The sequence below is a fragment of the Phodopus roborovskii genome, unplaced genomic scaffold (assembly GCF_943737965.1).
Source record: "Phodopus roborovskii unplaced genomic scaffold, PHOROB, whole genome shotgun sequence".
NCBI lineage: Eukaryota > Metazoa > Chordata > Mammalia > Rodentia > Cricetidae > Phodopus > Phodopus roborovskii.
The window spans coordinates 10415818-10432818 of NW_026126546.1; the positions used below are offsets into that span (position 1 = coordinate 10415818).

Sequence of the window (17001 nt, forward strand, 5' to 3'; positions counted from 1 at the left end):
GCTGGTTTACCAGCTGATTTCAGACAATTCTGGAATCTATTTTTAATCTACCTCCCTAGACCCTAAGTGAGCAAGCTGTCAGGGACAGCATGCTGGTCAGCTAGCAAGAGCCTGCTCCATGATCCCAGAAGGACCAGGGCAATGGGCATCTCACACCCAAGGAGCCCCAAATGCCTCCAGGTTGGTGAACCAAATGAGGCTTTGGGAAAGTCCCAGCCATTCTCCATACCAAGTGGCCCCTTCGGTTACTTTCCTTCTATGTGTAATTGCCCCAAATAGAGACCCTCATGACTTGTTAATTTCTATGACGTTTCAGTACTATAAGGTGCGAAATATAAACATCTACCTGTCGAATGCCCCATCCCTAATTCCCTTAAGACCTCCTATACCTCCCTTACATTCTGTCATTGCAGCCTTCCCCAACAGGCTCATCCTTCCAAGTCATCCTACTCCATGGGATCTCCCAACATCCTTCGGTCAAGATTTCCCAGGTTCCCACTAACCCTCCTGCCAGCTCTTCTGGAGGGGCCTGGCTGTGTCCTGTGAGATGCTTGCTTCCTTGGCAACCCTAGGGACCCAGAGTTCAGGGTCAGTCCTGCCTCTCACTCCGTATCCCTACTGTGTACTTGGATGTTCCCCCTCGAGCCAGCTCTGCTCACTTGTTGTCTGCACAAGCCCTTTTCTGGGGAAAGATTCTGGGGAATCCCTCTGGAACTGGAGTAAGTGGTGGGTGTCAGAGAGCAGGCATCCTTATTCTCCGGGCTCGGGCTTGCATTTTAAGGCCATTCTCTTAGCCTTTGTTCCCACTCAAGAGGTATCTTGGCTGGCTCAGTCTTCAACTCAGAGTGGCACTGGGCATCCTTTCTGCCACCAGACTCCTTTTCTCTGTCCCCAGGGTGTATGAAATAGCTACAAATATTTGTCCATGTCTCACTGCCAGCCCATTCTCCACACAGGAAGATTTGCTCAAATGTAAGACATATTTTTCTCACTCCGAGAGGAAGACAGAGGCAAAAATGACCACTCTGGGCACCCAAATAACATGAAGGATGATGACGAAACTATAGTCGACACCAACTTCACACGGCTACAGTGAGGAACAAAGTCTTGGGCAGAAGAGGGAGGACTATTTCTGTCACCAAGCAAGCAGAGTGAAACACCCCCCACCCTCTCCACCCCCACCAGCCACCATACCATAGGCCTGTTCTCCAAAGTTGGCATCTGGCTCCATCACAGAGCTGAGCATCAGCAGAAACAAGGGAGCCTGACAGCTTTCTTCCCAAATGTGGGCTTGCAGTATGCTCAGATCCAGTCCTTAAACCAAATAGCAGACTCATGCTACACTGCTTGGAACGGGTCCCTGTACTGACTTGGCGAAGCACCTAGCCATGCTGCACAGAGGTTCAAGGGTCTTCCACAACCTTCAGCTAATCTATCAGTGCTGTGAGATTTTCCCTAAGCGGCAGGCTAATTCACAGCCACCCAAGCAGGATTTGCTGGGTTGGCTTTTATCAGCTGAAAAATTATCCGCTGGGGAAGTCTGCCAGACACCAAAGCAATCCATTCATTTGATCCCACTTTCTTTCACAATTTTCCCTTCGTTTTTTTTTTTTTTTTTTTTTTTTTTTAATTCTCTCTCTCTCTGGTTTGTTGAAGCCCTGTGTGCTGGGCCTGGAGCCAAGCATGGAGGTTACAGGGTCATGGGGCTGCCAAGGTCCTGTCCTTTCAAGGAGTAAGGGCCAAGTGCTGCAATGAGCGGTTTATGGAACACTGTGGGACCATGGATGCTGTCAGGAAAGGAAGCATGGGTGAGGTTTTCCTGCTTCCCATTTCCAGCCAGTGGGAGGTATGGGCTGATTTCCTCCCACGAGGCAGCAGGCAGTGGCTGCTCTGGAATCACAGAGACCTGGACTCACCTCTGCACTATGACCCTGAGCCTTACTTTCTCCTGCCAGGGCCTGTTCTGTGGCCATTACCTCTGTCCTCTGCTCTCAGGGAAAAGAGGTGTCCACAACTGGATCTCGAGAGTCATTCTTCTGTGAAGTATGACCAAATGTTGCATTCCTATCACCACAGAGACATTTTCCTAGCCCCTATTCCCAGAAACATGGATTCCAGGGCCCAGGAAGGATGGTGGGCTCCCAGAGCTGAGTGTTACAGTTTGTAGGTTTTGGTCACTTGCTCTATATGGATGGCATAACCCTCAGCAGGCCCAGCTCTAAGTACCCCCTGACTAGGGAAGTCCTATTCACCCCCTCCCCAAATCTCCTGTCCCTGTACTTTGGGATATACACAGGGAGGAAGCAGGAGCAGCTGTAAGGGTCAGGGTCACAGCAATGTCCCCATTATGTAGGCTGGGCAGGCCTGCAGAACTGGCTTTGCAACTTTAGGCCTTGGCTTTCTCCACCCATATGAGCCTTAAGCAGGTTCCACAGCAACTACCTTTTATCAGAAAAATTAAAGGAAGCCCCTGAAGGCCAATAGCTATGTCTCATTCCTCAGTGCTTTGGGAGGCTAAGGTAGAAAGGAGAATTGCAGTGAATTTGAGGTCAGTTGGCTGGAGTGGTTGCACACTATCCTGGCTGTCATGGCTAGTTTTATGTCAACTTGACACAAGCTAGAGTTATCTGAAAGGAGGGAACCTCAGTTAGAAAATGCCTCCGTAAAATCTGGTTCCAGGACATTTTCTTAATTAGTGACTGATGGGGGATGGCCCAGCCCACTGTGGGTGGTGCCATCCCTAGGCTGGTGGTCCTAGGTTCTATAAGAAAGCAGGCTGATGCCAAGTGATGGTGGCACACACCTTTAATCCCAGCACTAGGGAGGCAGAGGCAGGTGGATCTCTGTGAGTTTGAGGCCAGCCTGGTCTACAGAACTAGTTACAGGACAGGTTCCAAAGCAATACAGAGAACCCTGTCTCAAAAAAGAAAGAAAAAAAAAAAAAAAAAAAAAGCCATGATGAGCATGATGAGCAAGCCAATAAGCAGCACCCTCCATGGTCTCTACATCAGCTCCTGCCTGACTTCCTTTGATGGTGAACTGTGATATGAAAGTGTAAGCCAAATACACTTCCTCCCAACTTGCTTTTTGGTCATGGTGTTTTGCTGCAGCAACAGGAACCCTAAGACACTGGGTTAGACCTTGCTTCCACTGGGGCTGGTAAGATTCTCAGTAGTAAAGGCACTTGCCATTCACAAAGGCTGTCAACCCCCGGAATCTCCAGAGTAGCGCGCGCGCGTGCACACACACACACACACACACACACACACACACACAGAGAGAGAGAGAGAGAGAGAGAGAGAGAGAGAGAGAGAGAGAGAGAATACTTTGTCCCTGGGTGGAGGATTATACCCTAATGAAGGAGCACTTGGCTATCATGTGTGAGGCTCTAAGTTCTGTCCTTAGCTCCATGAATAAAGGAATAATAATATCTTCAGCAGTTAATGGCTGGATGGAGATGACATAAACAGAATGTTGGCACCGGTTGGAAGGAGTTGGCATTGGAAAGCCACCCAGGAAACAGTGGCCTTGTCTGCCAAGTACCCACCCATCAGGGACCTGCAGCTGGTGGGGGTGGCCCTTCCCCTTTGGGGAGTCTTTTGGTAGCTGGATCTGGTGGAAGCACTTACATTGATCATAGCATTTGACGTGATGCGGAAGAGAGTGGCCCGCTCGTTCACAACCTTTAGCTTCTCCCCACTTTCTGATGGGATCTTGAGGCTGTCCAGCTCGTTCAGGGAGCGCTGGAGAGCAGCGCCGTGCTTGGCAATGAGGTCATTGCATGTGCTGAGGTCATCTAACTTCAATGAGAGGTTCTTAAGGGTGTGGTGGAGTTCACTCTTGTCAGCTGGGGCAGCAGGCTCTTCGTCGTCGTCTTCAGAATCATCTAAAGAGAGAGGCAGAACTTCCGTAACCAAGTGAGTCTCTGTTGTCTGGGCTGCAGATGGCAGAACACCACAGCAGAGTAACCAGTGCCCTAGACAGTGCTCGGCAATGCTCCTGGCCAAGGCTGCTGCACCTTAGCCTAGCCCGCACACGTCCAGCTGAGTTAATGCGAGTGTGAGGGAAAGGAGGACTAACTGGAGAGATGGCCAGCTTGGACTCCAGGTGCCTGCCTACACAGAGGGTACCAGCTCTACTGGTCACAGCCAGAGGTCGCAGCAGGCCATGCTGGGTGGAGCACAGACACTTGAGGAGATGGCAGGACTCCCTTCTTTATCTTGCAGGCCTCCCTGGACAGTGAATACTTCCGGCTAACTCTATGCCCATCCTTAGCCATGACAACTGCCCCTTGCTCTGCAAACACGTGTGCACCCCTGCTTGGGGCCTTTCTTCCCATGTACATCCCCAATGCCTGGAATCATATACCCCCTCAAGGACTCACCCCACTTACCCTCTGAGGCCCCATCCAATACCATTCCCTCTCCAAAACCTGCCTGGAGACCCCCCCTGACACGGTCATGGACGCTAACCTGCCTGGAGACCCCCCTGACACGGTCAGGGACGCTAACCTGCCTGGAGACCCCCCTGACACGGTCATGGACGCTAACCTGCCTGGAGACCCCCTGACACGGTCATGGACGCTAACCTGCCTGGAGACCCCCCTGACACGGTCATGGACGCTAACCTGCCTGGAGACCCCCCTGACACAGTCATGGACGCTAACCTGCCTGGAGACCCCCCTGACACGGTCATGGACGCTAACCTGCCTGGAGACCCCCCTGACACGGTCATGGACGCTAACCTGCCTGGAGACCCCCCTGACACGGTCATGGATGCTAACTTGCCTGGAGACCCCCCCTGACACAGTCATGGACGCTAACCTGCCTGGAGACCCCCCTGACACAGTCATGGACGCTAACCTGCCTGGAGACCCCCCTGACACGGTCATGGACGCTAACCTGCCTGGAGACCCCCCTGACACGGTCAGGGACGCTAATCTGTCTGGAGACCCCCCTGACACAGTCATGGACGCTAACCTGCCTGGAGACCCCCCTGACACGGTCATGGACGCTAACCTGCCTGGAGACCCCCTGACACGGTCATGGACGCTAACCTGCCTGGAGACCCCCTGACACGGTCATGGACGCTAACCTGCCTGGAGACCCCCCTGACACGGTCATGGACGCTAACCTGCCTGGAGACCCCCTGACACGGTCATGGACGCTAACCTGCCTGGAGACCCCCCTGACACAGTCATGGACGCTAACCTGCCTGGAGACCCCCTGACACGGTCATGGACGCTAACCTGCCTGGAGACCCCCTGACACGGTCATGGACGCTAACCTGCCTGGAGACCCCCTGACACGGTCATGGATGCTAACTTGCCTGGAGACCCCCCCCTGACACAGTCATGGACGCTAACCTGCCTGGAGACCCCCTGACACAGTCATGGACGCTAACCTGCCTGGAGACCCCCTGACACGGTCATGGACGCTAACCTGCCTGGAGACCCCCTGACACGGTCATGGACGCTAACCTGCCTGGAGACCCCCCTGACACGGTCAGGGACGCTAACCTGTCTGGAGACCCCCCTGACACAGTCATGGACGCTAACCTGCCTGGAGACCCCCCTGACACGGTCATGGACGCTAACCTGCCTGGAGACCCCCCTGACACGGTCATGGATGCTAACTTGCCTGGAGACCCCCCCTGACACAGTCATGGACGCTAACCTGCCTGGAGACCCCCCTGACACGGTCATGGACGCTAACCTGCCTGGAGACCCCCCTGACACGGTCAGGGACGCTAACCTGCCTGGAGACCCCCCTGACACGGTCATGGACGCTAACCTGCCTGGAGACCCCCCTGACACGGTCATGGACGCTAACCTGCCTGGAGACCCCCCTGACACGGTCATGGACACTCTCTTGTCACCATACCTACACTCTAGACCCTCTTCACAGAACACTGCCCCGTCTACACACACACACACACACACACACACACACAGAGAGAGAGAGAGAGAGAGAGAGAGAGAGAGAGAGAGAGAGAGGGAGGGAGGGAGAGAACATGGCCACTCACAGAAAGCCCATGTGAGAAGACACCAGGGCACTGATGGCACAGCTCATGCTCCTCCAGGGGCACCTGGCCTGGGCCCCTGCAACTGCTTTAATGCTAGCATAGGGTAGCTAAGAAGCTGACACCAGCCTGTGGTTTTCCCAGTGCCGGTCGGCTAAAGTTTTCTGAAATGCCTTGTTTTAGAAATAATCACCAAAGACTTCTCTTAGAGGAAGGAAATATGCAACCCAAGATATAAAATTAAAAATAAGAAAAAAAGAATGCATATTTTGAGAGAACAGATTTCTCCCACAGCAGGCAAGGTGCATGTGGGTGGACATAACTTGGTCACTGTTCTGCGTGTGTCCTGAGCTCATAGCGGTGCCAGGCTGGCCAGCTGCACAAGACCAGAGCAATGGGGAAGCATCTATTGCGTCCCTGCCAGCTCCAGCTCCAGCTCCAGCTCCAGAGGCCTTGGGCTAATGTCCAGACCCCTCCCCAAGGGCCACAGCAACTGCAGCCCAGAGTGACTCAGTGTCTGGAGGCCACGGAACCACTGACAGGCAGCTCCCTGGAATGGCAGGAAGACAGCAGCCCTCATAAGTAATAGAAGCCTCTGTGTGGTAATTTGGGAGTGAGTGGCTCAGGGACAGGAAACGTCCATTCACACGCCTCTCTTTCACCGACTTCTGCAAGCACACTTCAAACCTGTGGTGCCGCCTACCTTCCTTCAGTGAGCCTGGGAAGCCATTCTGCCATATCTGGGGCACCACCTGGCTCTGTGCATGGCTGGCACTTTCTGAGAAATGTTGGGTGAAGTGCACCCAGACTCATCTCAGGTACCAGAAATTCGGGATGCCAGCTTGGAAGGGGCAGCTTGCCTGTGACAAATACCCTGCAGCACAGTGATGACAATGACTGTCTCAGAGGCAGCCGAAGTTTACACAAGGTGCCAGCTGAGTCTTAAAAAACAATCGTGGAACAAACAACTCACTCAGTTCATACACATTTTAAAAACTCATTTTTTTTTTTTTTTTTTTTTTTTTTTTTGAGCTAGGGTCTCTTGTATCCCAAGCTGGACTCGAACTTGCTATGTAGCTGGGGATGACTTTGAACATTTGATCTTCTTAATGCTACTTCCTAAGTGCTGGGATTACAGACCTGAATTTTCACTTCTGGGTTATGCGCTGCTAGGAATGGAACCCAGGGCTTTGTGCATAATAACCCAGCCCTCTGGTAACTGAGCTACGTCTCCAGTCCTGAGCAAACTCAGTTTTCAGGAGAGCAAGTCGGGAAACAAGCTTAGAGTGGCACATTCCCCACAGTGAGCAAGTCAGGGAGCTGGGGCCCATGCTCTGACATTCTACCCGTGTTAACAGGATCATCACAAATGGATCTGGGAGAGGCACACCTAGTCTGCTCAAGACTTGGCAAACTTCCAATCAGGGACCCTGCACAGTGAGTTACCTCTAGAAGGACTCCTGTGTCTCATCTTGCCGCAGTGGCCTGTCAGATTTCATTTCCCATCTCAGCTGCCAACATGGCCAAGAAGAGTGTGAGCTAGAATATCTACACTGCAGATGTCTGCAGGCCACGCCATCCTGCACCTTCACTCAGCAGGAAGCTGGCCTCAGCTCAGAGGGCGTCTGGGTAGATCAGAGTGGGAGCCTACATCCTCCTCACTGCCCAGTGGGATCCAGGGAACCAAACTGGAAAACTGATGGATTGAGGCCTTGAAACTTGGAAGAGGCAAAATGAAGTCTTTCAGGTGCCTGCCATAGTTCAGCTCCACATCTGCAAAACGGGGGAGAGGACCTCAAACCAGCTCATGGACAGAGATCAAGAGGCTGGCAAAAGCTGTGTGTGGCGCTGCAATACAAGCACCTGGGAGGCTAAGGCAGGAGAATCACCCCAAGTTTGATGCCTGCCTGCGAGACCCTATCTCACAGTCAGGGTGAGGCAGGAAGCCAGCACACACACACACACACACACACACACACACACACACACACACACACAACTGACTTTCTTCCCCCAATAGATCCCAAGGCTTTAGCAGGCATCACATGGCTTTATGCTTGTCTGTGCTGGACCCAGCATGCTACTAATGTTCAGATCAAACACTAATAGAGAAGCGACCAGCCAGGATCCCGGTGTGGCTCAGCAACCTTCAAAGCACATAGCTTCTGAGGCAAAGACATACAAGCTGGGAAGGTGGAGACAGCATCCTTCCCCACAGCCAACTTTCTGATGTCAGGGAGCGGGGCCTGAGACACTCTGTGCTTCCCTCTGCTGGTGCTGATCCCAGGCTACTGGCATAGCAGCCCCAGATTGACAACAAAATGATCTCAGCCTCTAAGACACACCCAGGACCAGGAATGAGGTGCAGGGCATCTCTCAGTGCAACAACTTGGAAAATGGCCATGAAAGACCATCCCGATCTGATGAAACTTGACCTTCAGGACAGCACTGATTCTTAAAATACCCACCAGGGTCACATGGAACAACGAATTCTTTTTGTTCAGAGGGAAGAAACTTAAGGAACTCAGGTCACCAATGCTACACACAGAGCAGCATTCAGAACGTGGCTTTCCCAGCCATGCCAAAGCCTTCTGCGGGGATGAGCTCCAACACTTAGTGGCTGTCCTGGGCCAGCTAGTAACATTTCCCTACCTGATCCCACATTCATGGCCTTTCTGAAACTTCTGAATGTAACTGCTTGGAGAGAATGTGCAGATACAGTTGGTCAAGATGAAGCCATACTGGAACATCCAATATGGCTGCTATCCATATAAGAACCCCAGATAATGAGCAGTGGCAGGCAGTGACCTCAGCACTTAGAGACCAAGGAAGGAGGATGCCGAGCTGTACGTCAGTCTGCACTACATAGAGAGACCCTATGTGTGTCACAGAGAGAAAGGGAGAAGAAGGAGGAAGGGAAGGAGTAGAAAGAAGATGGAGAAGAGGAGGAGAAAAAAGACTCGACGTAGGCCGGAGGCTGAAACTGGAATGGTGGAGATACCAACCAATGGACACCAAGGGTCACCAGCAACACAGGACCCAAGAGAAAAGGGCTTTCCCTTTGAGACTTCACAGGAGTCTGGCCCCACTAACACTGTGATTTTGAACGTGTAGCCTCTGGAACTTAGAAAAGAAATTCCAGTTGCCTTCACCCATCAATATGTGGTATCTGACCACATGCAGCAGCACCAGGGGACTTAAACTGGCTTAAAACAGAACACTTGCCACCACACAGATCTGAGAGTCTGGCGTCCTAGGCTGGGGCAGTGGAGCTGCGCCCCCAGGGTTGGGGTGGTGAGGTGCATTTGCCTCTCTCTCTCTTAGAGGCTGCTCTCCCTCCTTGGCGGTATTGTCTTCCTCTATCCTCAAGGCTGCCAGGCAGGTAGTTCCCATTCTCTCGGACTCTCCTCCCTCCCCGTTTAAGAAACTCTGAGATTAGGCTGGGTCCACCTGGGATGTGCATCTCAAGATCTGGAACCTAATCACATTTGCCGGGACCCTTTCGGCATGCACAGCAACAAACGAATGGGTTCTGGGAACTGGGACATGACATGTTGGAGCCGTGATTAGACAAGCATCGGGGACTGCTGTGGCTAACCCTGCCACATTCTTCCTCTATGGCTGCTCTCTGGGGTTTGACTCACTAACCCAGGTAGTGGTCTCTGGGTGGTTTAGCTGATCACCAAGACCTCTTCCTGGGCACAGGGGCCTCATGGGCCCTCTGGTCTCTCTGAAAAGCGAGGCACAGATGCCACCCTGGCTTGAACCTCTATAAGGAAATGGCAGACTGGTGCAGGGAGGAGCCTGGTGGTCCTATGTCCAGCTTCACGGGGCCTGTGTTAAGTGTGTCAGTCCCTATGCTAAGGTTATAGGAGGTAAATAGTCATAGTTTAAAATAATGCATATCATGTGCTTTGACCATTTCAACCCCATTACTCTCTCTTGTTGGATCCTTTTCTCTTTTGAAGCAGCCCCTTATTTTGACATCATACATATGCATGAGTATAAATAACGGTATTAGCTTAGAATCCACATATCAGAGAAAACAAATATTTGACCAAATCTGGCTTAATTCTCTTAACACGATGATCCGCAGTTCCACTCCTGTTCCTATGACATAATTTTGGTTTTAATGGCTAAATAATACTGCCTATAATAGCATATATTAACCCACTGATCGCATGACGTGGCTACAGTAATCTCAGATGTAAAGATACGACCCTCACACAGGGACACACTAATCTCCATAAAATGATACGGAGTTTTAGCACCTGTGCTGCAGCGGTGATGTAAATAAAGCCTTCTCTGGGGAAGACGGTAGAAGTACACAGTGCATGGCCAGCACAGAGCTGGCATGTAGTGTGTCCTGGGGCCCTAGGCCCTGGCCTGCTGAACTCCCCATCCATCCATCCATCCACCCATCCATCCATCCATCCATCCATCCATCCATCCACACAACTCACATTTGCACAGCACTGTCTGGTTTACTTCACATCAGAGGTCAGATCACAGGGAGCCCCTGTTCCCTGTGGCCCCGCTCCCCTCTGGTGGCTCTCCAAGCCTCTTTAATAGCAGGAGGTGGAAGTCTAGCTGAGGAGGTCCCTCTGCATGCACCACCAGGGCCAGAACCCTCTTTCCTAGGGAGGCTCCTAAGAAGGATGGGTTGCTATGGCAACTGTGGTGCCAGGTGAACTATTTTTAGAAGCAGAGCTTTATTTCATCTTTGGAAAAATGGGTATTGGTGGGGAATCCCTATATGTGTGGGGTGTGGAAGGTAGCTTTTAAACTAAGAACCAAGGCCGGTTCAATTGGGAGGGTTGTGACATGCTGAGTGGTGACATCCAGAGCACCTTTCCCCGCCCCTGATGCCTTTTCTGTGGGATTCCTTGGGGTCGAGTCACTGGAGGACCAGTGGAGAGCTCCACACAAGAGTGAGACTGGCCAGTGTCCTGAGAACTGTGACAGAGGAAAGCTCTTGGGGGTGGGGTGGGGTGGCTGGGAGCCACCAAGGGTTCCAGGGAACTGTGCAGACCCTCAAAGCCACAGCCTGACCCTCCTGGGTAAGCTTTTCCAAGGGCATCTCATGGGGTTCTAGTTCTGCGGGACATCCCAGAACAACAATAAACTATCCCATGGCAAACAGGAGGACACCTCGTCCCCCAAAGAGACAGGAGTCTTGAGGCTCTGCGAAGATTGGCCACCCAGACAGTGGAAAACATGGTAGGTTCTAATCTGATGGAAAATCAGGTGACAATAAATAATGAATTGTGCAACCCTGTTAGATGGAAACACCAGCCAGGGCTCCAGTGTGCTCCCCATCTTCTGGACCTTGCCAGGGCCCACCCCATGCCTTCTCCCACGTGAGGCAGAGGACACTACTGAGGGAGGAGGGACATGTTCTCCAGGATAAGGTGGGGGGCAGCCCCTTACCTCACCGGGGACCAGGAATCTCTCATCTTCCAGCCAGGAAATGCTCAAGGAAACTGCCTGGAGGCACAGGCCTATGACCCTGGCTACGCAGGAGTCTGAGGCAGGAGGACTGAAAGCTCGAAGCCTCCCTGGGCAACGTAGTGAGACTGCTCAAAACACAACACCGAAGTCTGGGCCAATGTGGTGTAGGCCTATATGGCCTGTTCCCTAAGTATGAGCCTTAAATACCAATCCCCAATGCCACAAGAAAAAAACAGCAAAAATAAAACTTGTTTCCTTCCTTTCACTGTCTCAGTGGAGGGAGCCAGAGCTCATGGCATCAGAGCCATGGGCAAGCTCAAAGAGGCACATGAGCACAGCAGCCTTTCCCCGGCAGAAGATGACCTGGGGCTGCACGCTGTCCTCCACGGGCCTCAGTATGACGGCAATTGCTGGCAGCCACCGCTCTCCTGGAAGTTAAGTGTGGAGCTAAGTGTGGAGGAGCATAAAGCAGTGACTTGTTCCCCTGAGGGCCCTTGCTGTTACACCGCTTTCAACCTGGTACCCACACCCTCCTCCTGTCAGATGACTCAATGGGGGTTCATGGGTCCAGCCCTGGGGAGAGCTGGCTCCTTCCAGGGTGTCTATGTCCCCTCACCCTCCCGTCCTGGTGAGTCTCACCCCAGGTGATGAGGATGTTGAGAAGATTGGGAGCTGGGGCAGGTGTGTCAGGGATGGACCGGTGCCAGATGCGCCTGGGAAGCTGGCTGTGAGCTGCCTGGCACGGGCTCCCTGGAGAGGATGCTCACCCCTCTCTCCGGTAAGCACAGCTGAGGGATCACGTGCTAGAGCTCCCTCCCTGCCCTTGCCATTCTGGGCCCAGAGCAAGGCCACAGATACCTCCCCAGGCACCAGCCTCTCAGGTTGATGGGCTTGGAGACAAAGTGAGCGTCTCCCAGGCCTGCCTCTCCTTTCCTCCAGCAGCCTCTACTGAGGGCTTTTGTCTGTGAATCTGTCAGAAGGTCCCACCGAGGGGCCCAGCCTGTTTCAGGGCAGTCTGGTAACTCTGGGCTGTGCAGGGCATCTATGTTTTCAGTTTCCCTGGCCGACTTCATGCCGCAGCCTGGACGAGAGCTACTCAATTGGAAGCTGCTTGAGGTCCTGTCAGCTTTGACATCCTAATGCTGGGTTCCTGCCCCAGACACCTCTGTCCATCTGTCCCCATGCTCCAGGTGCCCCCTCCCAGTTCTGCAGAGGTAGCAACCAAAGCTGAGGGAGGCTCGTGGGCTGCCTATCCTGGGGCATCCCTCCCATGCTCTGTGCTGCCCTTTGGGAAACCAAATACCAGGACAGGGCTTCTCCCATTATCCTGACATTTCAGTAAAGCCCAATATTTCCATATTTTCATGATGAAATCTGACTTTTTAGCCATACTATGTAGATTCCATTTTTGGCTTGCATTTTTATCTATCATCCCATGAGCCTTTGCTCCATCTCTACAACTTGGTTACCTGTGAGCGGTTCATCTGTATCCAGTTCATTTGTGGCTTGTGGCTTCCCCATAGCACCAGTATTTTTGGGCCAGGGCAGGCGGGCATCTTCTTGCTTTTACTGGCATAATGCAGTGGTGCCACCTTGGGCCGACCCCAAGCACAGGTCCTCTGAAGTCACTGATCTTACCCTGGGCAGATCCTGGACCAGGTTACTAGGCTGATTGCTGGGGATCGGCCCTCCTTGATGTCTGTTTGTTTGTTTTGAGACAAGGTCTCATTGTGTAGCCCTGGCTGGCCTACAACTTGTTATGCACACCAGGCTGGCCTTCAACTAAAAAAGTTGCCTCTGCCTCCTGAGTGCTAGGATTGAAGATGTGTACCATCAAGAATGGACAGCAAATACACACAAGAGCATCTCATTTGATGCAATGCCAGTGCCCATCTCAAGGTCAAAGCACAACTCAGTTCTAAAGCATCATGCATCCAGCAAGCCACACAGCAGCACTGAGCAGGTCACCAGAGACTCCCAGCTTAAATTTCCCTGGCCCAAACGCAGCCCCGTTAGCTTATCCTTGGAAACTATCTGACACTGGTGCCGTCACACTAGAATCTTCCATTTGCAGTGCCTCCAGGGACCAGTAATGGAGGCCAAGTGCAGACAAGGAAAAGGGCTACGCCTCTAGGAGCCTCAGGGTCCTGAGAGGGCAAGGGCTGCCTCTGTTCAGATCGCCAAGTGCCTGAGCGGGGCATAGACAGACACTTGCTAGATGAAGGGGTGATCCGAGACAGTGGGCTGGGAATGCCTTTCAGCAGCACCACCACCACGGCAGGGGCTGTCCGCTAGGGCTGAGGCTCTGAACTAGGAGAGGAATCAGAGAGACAAGGGAACATCTACAGTCCCATGATTCTTCTGGCCTGTGGAGGCCAGGCCTTGCTGTGTAGTCCCACGCCACAAACCCTGGCCACCTCCCACTCTCCTGGCTGCAGCACACATGGCCTGGGCTGTGTGTCATCGCTGCTGCAGACAGGTGGCCTCCAAGCTACCCCAGCAGTTCCTCAAGGAACGCTGCCATGGAAGGCGAGGCAAAGGAAGGTGGGAAAGGAGCCAGCCCCCTTTCTTCTTCGAGGAGGGAACTGCTCCAGCCTTCTTGAAGGCCCTTTTTTCAAGCCGCCCCCTTGCCTCCCATGAGGCTAGTGAGCTTCATTCTCAGGGGTCGGTTTTTTTTTTTTTTTTTTTAGCAATAGTTAAAGTGTCTTTATTTTCTTTTCTAGAAGAAACCCATTAGAATTTCTGAGAGGTGATGCTATTTGTCAAGGAATGAAAAGGTGACTGATTGTTTAAAGAAAAAAAAATGTAGAGAGTTGTGTCTAACTGCCAAGTCCCACTGACTGAGAATGGGCACTTGGGTAGGTCACACTGACTCACAGAGCCTTCTAGGTTGAGCCTGGTGGAGGGCCAGGAGGGAAAAGCAGCAGAAATGGAGAGGAGGGGAAGGAGAAGACGGGTATCTGAGTGCAGAGCCCGAGAGGAGAGGCCCGTGTCAGGGGGCTGTCAACCCCCTCTGGGGATTCTCATTTCTCAGCAGCTGACTCCCAAGTCTGTTGTACACTCCTCAACTCCTAAGCCATTCCAGGTCACCCAAACCTGGCTGAGACTCCTCCTTCACCTGCGCAGTAACCTCTCATGTAGGCTGAAGAAACCCCGACAGGCCAGTGATGCACCTACCATGTGTTCTATGAGTACAGCAAAACATGATCTAACTCCAGCCAGGCAGTTAAGTGTTACAGCAGTTGGCAGAGGTCCAAAATCTTTGGACCAAATTTCAACCAAATCTATTGTGCTCAATGGTGACCTTGATGGAGTTCTTCTAAATAGGTCACCTTACAGCTCGGACCTTTCAATGCTTGGCCAGGCAAGATCTAAAGAAATCTGTAGTGGAGAGCCTCCAACTTCTAGAGGGCTGTGGTAAGGATGCCAAAGGCTATTTAGGGTCATGGGGCACTGGAGTGTTGAGGTTCATCCTGTGTAAGGCTCCCTTTCTTAGTGCAGCCTCTGACTCACACAGAATCACTTCCCGCCATCCATTACACACTCCTAGGGCTACCATACTCTGCCGTGAGCTCTACTTCTGGCCACCATTAATGTCAAGAATGCTGTTACAGAGACCTACAAGATGGCTCAGCAGATAAAGGTACATGCCACCAAGCCCAAAGACTTAAGAACTCACTTGGTGAAAGAACCAATTTCTGCAAGTTGTCCTTTGACCTTTGCACACTGTGCGTACACACACACACACACACACACACACACACACACACACACACACTTTTAAAAAGAATGCTGCTGCTGTAGTTTCAATAAAGTTTGAATCAATACCCCCAAGGGTTCATGTGTCAAAATGTTTTAGCAGTGTTAACCTTGTATCAACTACCCAAGAGAGATCATATAGCTCATCAACTAAGGAAGAAGAGAAAGTCAAAGACTAAAAGTAGAGCATGGCAGAAGAGGGATAAAACAAGCAAAGCGGTCAATTTAAACCAAGTGTGTCAGCCAGATGTTGTGCCTGCAGCCACAGTTACTAAGGAGGTAAAGGAAGACCACTTAAGTCCAGCTGGGGGCACTGTGGGATCCGCCTCTGACTGTTAAACAAAACCAAATGGTGAACAAGCAGTGATTACACTAAAGTAAAATGGTTTCTGTGGTTCAATTAAAAGTCAGAGACTTCAGGGCTGGGCACATAGCGGAGTGGCAGAGCTCCCTAGAATAAGCAGAGACCCAGTGTACATCCCAGCACTGAAAAGAGGAAATCAGAGGCTTTGTCAGTGCATGCATTTCCAGAGTATGAGCCGTTCTAATGCCATCTATGCTGCAAATATAAAAGCACAGATAAAATATCCAGCCATAAGCTTTCCAGGAGACACACGTCAGACATAAAGAGACAGATGGGTTGGAAAGAGAAAAAGCAAGCAAGAATCCCAGGAGAGCTCGAGTGGCCTCCTCAGCTTTAGAGAACAGACTCTGGGCAGACACACACGTCAAAAGACTCGGGAGACTGAGATGATATGAATCCCAAAGGGGCAGATCTGCAGTCACTGCTGTCACACTGAGAGACTTCAGGGCTGCCCCAGCCCAGCCTCCTCATGAGTGCACACAAAGGCTTGGGTACAGAAGAGCTAGGGCTCTATGTTGGCATCTTCTTTATTCATTTTAAATTTCTGTGTTTGAATGTTTTGCCTGCGTGTATGTGTGTGTACCACATACAGGCCTAGTACTCACAGAGGCCAAAGGGAGGTAAATGCATCCCCTAGAACTGGAATTAAAGACCGCTCTGAGTTGCCATGTAGGTGCTGGGAACTGAACCCAGGTCCTCTGGAAGAGCAGCCGATGTTCTCAACCATAGAGTTCTTATATATTGTTAGGCCTCAAACCCAAGACAAACAGCTGAGATGCCTATTTAACATATTAAAGCCAGCTCTGGCCTCCAGGCTCTCCCAGCATCCCTCACTCCCTACTTCCTTGCTGGCATACCCACTCTCTAGCTCAGGGGCTGGGCTTCCCCCAATTCCTCTGGCCTCTACGTAACTCAGCCATTTTGGCGACACCAGTCTCTTGGCCCAGGCTGTCCCTCTTGATTAGTTCTCCTTTCTTGCTCTTGTTCCCCCCTCTCTCCTCACATGGTCCAGCACAGTCTAGGCCATGTTCACTCTGGACCCTTCCAGATGTCTCTATCTGTTTTCTCCCTTATAGATAAAAGATATTATTAATATAGATACAATTAAAACCTCAACACTTTAGGAGCAGTCATGTTGTTTTTACTCATATATATACAAACACTGTGTGTGTGTGTGTGTGTGTGTGTGTGTGTGTGTGTAGTATCTGATCTCCTAGGGATGGAATTATAGGCAGTTGTGAGCCACCAAGGTGTGTGTTGGGAGCTGATCTTAGGTCCTCTGCAAGAACAACATACGTTTTAACCACTGAGCCATCTCTACAGCCCCACATCTCCTTTTTCTGTTAAGCAAATGAAACTCCATCCTACAGCAGCAGAATAGATGTTCTTTTCACAAACACTAAGAG

General features: G+C 51.6%; 1 protein-coding gene across 4 annotated transcripts in view; it reads right to left on the minus strand.

Moving 5' to 3' along the window:
- Positions 1-17001, minus strand: part of Osbp2 (oxysterol binding protein 2) — a 139020-nt gene that overhangs the window by 19195 nt on the left and 102824 nt on the right. For all 4 annotated transcript variants that reach the window (XM_051200438.1, XM_051200441.1, XM_051200440.1 and 1 more), the window contains one exon: positions 3630-3886. In XM_051200438.1, the coding sequence (XP_051056395.1) occupies positions 3630-3886 (257 nt within the window). The remainder of the gene's footprint in view (positions 1-3629; positions 3887-17001) is intronic.